The sequence below is a fragment of the Poeciliopsis prolifica genome, unplaced genomic scaffold (assembly GCF_027474105.1).
Source record: "Poeciliopsis prolifica strain line A6 unplaced genomic scaffold, Auburn_PproV2 SCAFFOLD011, whole genome shotgun sequence".
Lineage (NCBI taxonomy): Eukaryota > Metazoa > Chordata > Actinopteri > Cyprinodontiformes > Poeciliidae > Poeciliopsis > Poeciliopsis prolifica.
In genome coordinates, this window is record NW_026562386.1 from 12368260 (window position 1) to 12374084 (window position 5825).

At 35.6% G+C, this 5825-nt stretch overlaps 1 protein-coding gene across 1 annotated transcript; it reads right to left on the minus strand.

Annotated features, from left to right (window-relative positions):
• Window positions 1–3283: 3283 nt before the first annotated feature.
• On the minus strand, window positions 3284–3889 carry LOC129364355 (cyclin-dependent kinase inhibitor 1-like). Its single transcript, XM_055036933.1, has 2 exons — window positions 3472–3889; window positions 3284–3384 (listed from the first exon to the last, which is right to left on the minus strand). Exons 1-2 carry the CDS (start codon window positions 3887–3889, stop codon window positions 3284–3286), a joined length of 519 nt encoding a protein of 172 aa, XP_054892908.1.
• Between the last annotated feature and the right edge of the window lie 1936 nt (window positions 3890–5825).

Genomic DNA, 5825 nt, shown 5'->3' on the forward strand with positions numbered 1-5825 from the left:
GACCACAACAATAGGCAGCACCCTCCTGAAGTGTGCTATGGGATTTTGGCCTTTGTACTGACTAGGAACTGGTGAGAGGAGAATTTTATTACATTGAGTCCAGTGTGGCTAAACATTCTGTTTTACCCCTTTAATTGGTTCTGTTTAGGCAATAAATATACAAACAAATGTACAGGACCAGTTTGGATGGAGATTACCAGACAAATAACATACTAAAAATACTTACACTGAAACCTACCTTGTTTTACAATGGACAGAAAATCTACTTTGTTTTCATTTACGACAAAACAATTCAAAGCTAAAGTCAATGACAACGGCAGCTGCTTCCCTTTCAGCCCTGTTTATTTATTTTTGAATTGGCGTTATTTGACAGTGCCTAGTTGTTTTGTTTGTATTTGTGACGGCCCTGCTGTGCAGTCCTTTAATTTAATTTAACCTCAGTCTAAGATGCAATTTATTCAGCCATTTTTTATTTGCCTGTATGCATTGTGGTGAGTCTGACATTCTGTACTTAAACAGAACACCAAGACAAAATTTGGTTTATTTACATATCAGCAATTCATAACAGATTTCATCTCAACACATTTTAACACGCAATATAGAAATATGTTCAATGCAGTAAGTAGTCATTGGTTCAATCGTATTTTTAATATGGTGTATTGAAGTTGAATCTGACATGACAATTGGTAAAAGAAAATATTTTGTGTCCGGAAATACACTCTCTTATGTCAAGTTATTGGCTTCGCTTTCCTTTTCCTGAACAAGCATGTGGCAACAGTAGCTGATTGATTTCATTGGGTTGTTAACTTTGTCACAATCCTTCATAGTAAGCATACATGTGATGATGGTGTGAAAAAAGACTCCTTTTCAGGAGGAATAAACCTCTACTGGAGCCTGGCTCATTGTGAAGAAGTTGTTTCTGCTGTGACTGAGGGTTTAATTATAAATGACAGGCACAGATAAACAAATGAACAAGACCAAAAATTTACATGTTTCTAATAAATAGATAAATAATAACATTGTATTAATAATATTAGTATCTGATCAGGTTACAAATTAGTTTGCCCCTTTGTCGGGTGCTCCCCCCATTTCATACACATGTATTAAAATTTTTATTTTAACTTACTTACTCCCACGTTGTATACATAAACCTATTTTGTACTATTGGGCACAGCTTTATTTCTCCTAAGAGATTTTAGAAAAACATAATACAAGAAATGGACACTTATGATTTAGTTGTAGAACATTTTCTGAAGATTATATAGTTTCTCTTTTTCCACTGAATATAGTTCTTATCCTCTCTTTGATTCAGTTGACTCCTATGACACATAAGTGAATATGACACCAAAATAACTATGAATGACTTCCTTCTGGTAGACAGTATTTACCTGAGCTGCACAGCCATATGTCCTATTCGTGATATGTACATGACATTGCATTTAACTGCTGTTTGTCAAAGGGGATAACATAACTATAGGTGCCAATTGATGCATTGCTGGTACAAAACTCTACTTAAAGTATCCAAAGCCACTAAACCATAAAATGGTAATGGGGCAAAATGACCAGGTTTTGGGGATATATGAAGATGATACATTTAATTTTTGTTAATTGAAATAATTGCCATTGTTCTTACATCTAATTTATTTCACTGATGCTGCATGAGGCTTGTTGCATGCATCTTTAAGCAATTAATTATGGTACTGTGTGGTAAAATGCAAAGGAATTTTTACAGGTTTTTGAAATGGCAAAAAGAAAGTTTCTTCTCTCCTTATTCATAAAAACACATTGGACCTTTCATTGTGTGGATTAAAATGTGTTTCTTATTCTGAGCTTCTATGGTAATTTGACCACAGTCTTCTCACAAAAGCAGAAAATATCAGGCTGTGCTGGGTCTGCTTTGGGCACATGTCATTTCTTTGAGCTTGAAAAGAGACAAAAACTAAAAAGAAAAGAGAAAAAGAAGGTCCCGAGAGGGGGTGGAAGGACGTGAGAACTAATTTGCAGGTGAATTAGATGGCACACTCTCCTTTGTGGCCATTGTGCTGCTCTCCGGCCAGATGGCCTCTTCAGACTTTTTTCACTACTAAAACCTAAACATAACAGGAGCAAATACACTTATGAGGGATGTAGCCTCTCTAATGGAGTAATTTGGAACTCACAGTTAATGTTAATGGATATAATTTAAAGCCTGGCAGCACATTCCTTATAACTGTGATTATGAAATTGTGCATAATAAGACCCAGAAAATGCAATTACTGTATAGTAAATTTCTTCCTTTGGTTTCTAAACATTCAGCTTTCTTTCCATTTTCCATCACTTCAGAGAGACACTTATGAACCCATTCATCTGTGGCTAACACAGAAATACTGCCTTATAAGCCTGCAGACAGTCTGAAAAATTATTAAACTGAGAAACTGAACAAGGGGGGAAACTATGATGTATGTATTTCAGCAAGCTAAACATTATTCTATAGATTCAGGTTGCTGGACTTTAATTATCAAGTTAATATTAAAAAATAACTCACATAGGTTTTAGGGGCTTAAGGGAATTGAAAAAAAATTAACTGTTTATCATTTCAAGATGCAATACCAATCTTATTTTAGTAATGCTTTAGTTTATTTTAACTGATTCATATTGATTGCTCTAAAGCAAGTTTAGCATTTGCAAAATTCATTGTCATATATTGCACTTTGTAATCTAATTTTGTGTAAAAACTCAATACTATTTTGAATTTCAAAAATAAAAATGAACAGCATAATCTTTGTGTGATTTATATATATCTTTTTGTAAAAATAGGTGTACAAGAGGTCATGATTAAAACTTGGTAATTAGTAATAAAACTTTTAAGATACACTCTACATCAACCGTTAAATTTATTTATAAGTTGATGGATAAATTATTTGCAAATTAGTGAAGTGGAACATTGTTTTGTCTGAAGACTACAGGGAATGTTTCAGAACACCTAATTAGATGGAAATGCAATCACAAAATCTGAAGCATCTGTGCTTTCTTCAATTACACTGTTTATTAGCTCTGCAGTGACTGTACAAATTTACAAGACTTTAATTTATCAATTTCACAATAACAGCTGAGCTGATCCAAGAAATTCAATGACAATACTGACAAAATTAAAACAGATACAACTTTTTTTTAAATTAACATACTCATAAATAAAATAAATACAGATAAACATGACTAAAAAAATAAAATAAAATAATGGTTTCCCTCTTAATTCTTACTTCTGGTGGTCAAAAATAGTCATGCAAACGTTTCCAAAGTATGTTCATCTTATTGTCTGGCACTGAGTTTCCTTGTTGAAATTGGTGTGAAAAAGACTGACCATGATCTTAGCTTTTACTGACCGTCTTCTTGTTGCAAAGTAATCTGCCAAACAGAAGAAATAACATTTTATTGATTTATAGCTGCTGTTATGAAGATATAATAGAAAATATTCCATTATGAATATTGTACCTGTAATTCTTGCATCATTGGACTTTGCTACAGGTTTGGAGAGTGACCGCTTCCTTCTTGTAGGCATTGTTTCACCAGGACGCTTCAGTGTGTTGGACACACTTAAATAGTTCTCTTGGTTTGTGCCAAGGTGTTCATCAATGTTGCTTTCAGTGCCATCGTCCTCAGTTCTTGGAGAATTAACTTCAACCACTGGCTGTGGGGATTCCTGATAGAAAGAGGCAGCATGACCTGCAGGTATTTCCTCCCACTGAAATCTGCCAAGCTGTGGCTTCTCAGATTGGAAGTTGTAGTTCCAACGCTGGCTGTCCTGCGACATCATCTCCTTCAGTTTCAGCTGTAAGTCTTGCTGCAGCTGGTCGTGGTCCACTGGACCAAAGAGGTTCCTGCAAACAGACTCTCTGCATCTGATATTCATTGTGCAAGTAATTTTGAAGATGTTTAGATGGAAAAACGTGTCTGACAGGAGATGCTGCTGATGAGTCCCTCTGGTCTACACATATCCACGGGGTCATGCAGGACAATTTAAAGGCTGCAGCGCTCGCAATGTTTTGTTTGTACACAATGAATAGAGGCTTCTGATTGGCTGCAGCTGTCTAAACCAGGGAGAAGCAACAGAGGGGGTGAAATTGGATCATTGTCTGATGAAACTATTGAGACCCCAAACTCCTCCAGTTCTATCAAAGTCTGCCTTGACAAGCAGAGGTCAATTTAGAATTAGCATAACAATAGTGATGTTTTTCCTGCTGAATGCACTGTTGCACAAGCTGGGTACACTTTGAATCAGGTCATTGAGAATCACTTCTGATACTATCTAGATCCTCAGTGTTACTAAATAAACAATGAAAAATGCTAATTGACAGATGTATTGTTAAAGACCATTTTAAGATGAAAACTTTTAATGTTGTCAGACTGGTTCCTCAATCAAACAAACCTTCAATGCAATAATGTTAGTATTGTAACTAATACTAACATTATTGTTAGTGCTAGTAACAATAGTCGGTTACTGTGAATATTTCAGAAACTGCTGATATACAGTTAGCAGCAGCTTTGTGGATGAAAATGCACTGCTCACACCAGAGGTCAGAGGGGAATGGCCACAGGGGTTTGAGATGACAGAAAGGCAACAACAGCTCAAATATCCACTCTTTCTAACCGAAGTGAAAATAATATCATTTCTAAGTACACTTCTTATGGAACATTCTCCTACATAAGCTACACCAACATCAAACATGGCATTTTATCCAAACAGGAATAACAGGAATCTTAAGCTACAATGCCCACAGGTTCACCAAAATTTTATATGAGATCAGATTTGCCTGATCTGACTGATGTTTCTCAACATTCCCACTCCTTTGTGGCTGTAATGTTCATGTCTTGTGTTGTCTATTTCTGGCAGGATAATTCAGAACCTTTCACAAAGCTCAGATAATCTCAAACTAGTATCTTGAACATGTCAGTAAGTCAACTCCACTCTAATAACCATCCCTTTGAGACATGTTGGATCAGAGGATTCATATCGTGGAGGTCAAGCTGACAAATCTGCAGCAAATGCATGATGGCATCAATGTAGCCCTAAATCTCTGAGGAATGTGCCTGATTCTTAATTGAATCAATAACAAGCAAGGTGTACCTAAAAAGTGGCCTGTTAGTGTATGGACTAAAGGGCATAGCAATTTGTTTCAGAATAAACTGCGGGCATCTACATGCAAAAATGTAGTGTCCTTTTATTATCGCTCATCTTACAATTCTTGATGCAACAAAACTAAATGATCAGCAAACATCACACTTATAACTTCTTTATTGATAATAGAGTTGCTAAGCTGTTGAACTACTGCAAGCTACTACAAAAAAAAAAAAAAAAAAAAAAAACCCTTCTGCACACTCTAGAAAGTTCCAACACATTATGGCTGTGATAGGTTGGCATCCACCATGATTGACAGGCAGACCAGCCAATCATAGTCCAGACAAGCCTACAAGGCACAGTCCAGCAAACTTGTAGTATTTTCCACAGTGTAGGTTGAGGACTTAATATTTATGTCAAGATAATTCTTTTTTCAGATCCACTAAATAAATATTGAATAAATATCTATAGTCAAGTATTGCTGTTGCAATTAATAATGAATTTATTTGAAGGTTTTTGGCTGATCTGTATCCACATTTACCAAATGTGGAGGGGCTCTGCCCTCATTTTTTGTCAATGCAGAAGTTGCTATGGCAAAACATATTTAAAAAAACTCCTAAAAGACAGTAAATATGCCACAAATGTAAAAAAAAAAAAAAAAAAAAAAAGGCAGCTTGCCATTACAATAAAGGTGTGGTCCTGATGGGGCCAGAGTATGGCTAATCAACAT

Excerpts from the sequence above, each read along its gene's own strand:
- LOC129364355 (XM_055036933.1), bottom strand. The coding sequence starts at position 3,889 with ATGAATATCAGATGCAGAGAGTCTGTTTGCAGGAACCTCTTTGGTCCA. Across the intron at positions 3,385-3,471 it reads CAATGATGCAAGAATTACAG|ATTACTTTGCAACAAGAAGA; the intron begins GTACAATATTCA and ends TCTGTTTGGCAG.